This window comes from Phytophthora parasitica, assembly GCF_000247585.1.
Source record: "Phytophthora parasitica INRA-310 unplaced genomic scaffold supercont2.237, whole genome shotgun sequence".
Classification (NCBI taxonomy): domain Eukaryota; phylum Oomycota; class Peronosporomycetes; order Peronosporales; family Peronosporaceae; genus Phytophthora; species Phytophthora nicotianae.
Window position 1 is genome coordinate 1 of NW_008649223.1, and position 511 is coordinate 511.

General features: G+C 46.6%; 1 protein-coding gene across 1 annotated transcript; it reads right to left on the reverse strand.

Annotated features, from left to right (window-relative positions):
* Positions 1–162: 162 nt before the first annotated feature.
* On the reverse strand, positions 163–407 carry PPTG_24804 (hypothetical protein; the record flags this gene model as incomplete). Its single annotated transcript, XM_008918587.1, has 2 exons — positions 163–187; positions 262–407. 2 exons carry the CDS (start codon positions 405–407, stop codon positions 163–165), a joined length of 171 nt encoding a protein of 56 aa, XP_008916835.1.
* Positions 408–511: the final 104 nt, after the last annotated feature.

Genomic DNA, 511 nt, shown 5'->3' on the forward strand with positions numbered 1-511 from the left:
GGCCTTGACTTGAGGTCCTACTCGAGCATCCAAAGCCTACGCTGACCACGAGTTAGGTTTTCACGTTAAAGATTTTACGATGACATCCCCTCGGTACATTCCAGCACGGTGAAGACAACGACAGAAGTTTAATTAAGGTTATGCTTATTGTTACTGTTTAGTTTACTCAAGACATGTAGTTCCATCGCTGGAGTAGGGTCCCATTCGCCAAGACCCATGACGGATCATTACCACGAAAACGTGAAATTTATGGGGGCGTACGGGTTGAATGCGTGTGGGCCAAGCATAGAACTCTGACCAAAAACCTTGTCTGCGTTGTGCTTCCATTCTCTTCGTGTGTGTAGCACCTCCTTGTCGGTATACTCACGGATGCGTGAAACTTCCTCCCATGCACAAAGCGACTTCATCGCGACACGAAATGGCTACGTACGTTGAAGTTATAGTCCTAAAAAGTTACTCGTGCTTACTTGAACGAATAGTGCGCAATAATCGAGCTGCCTGATCCTCGATA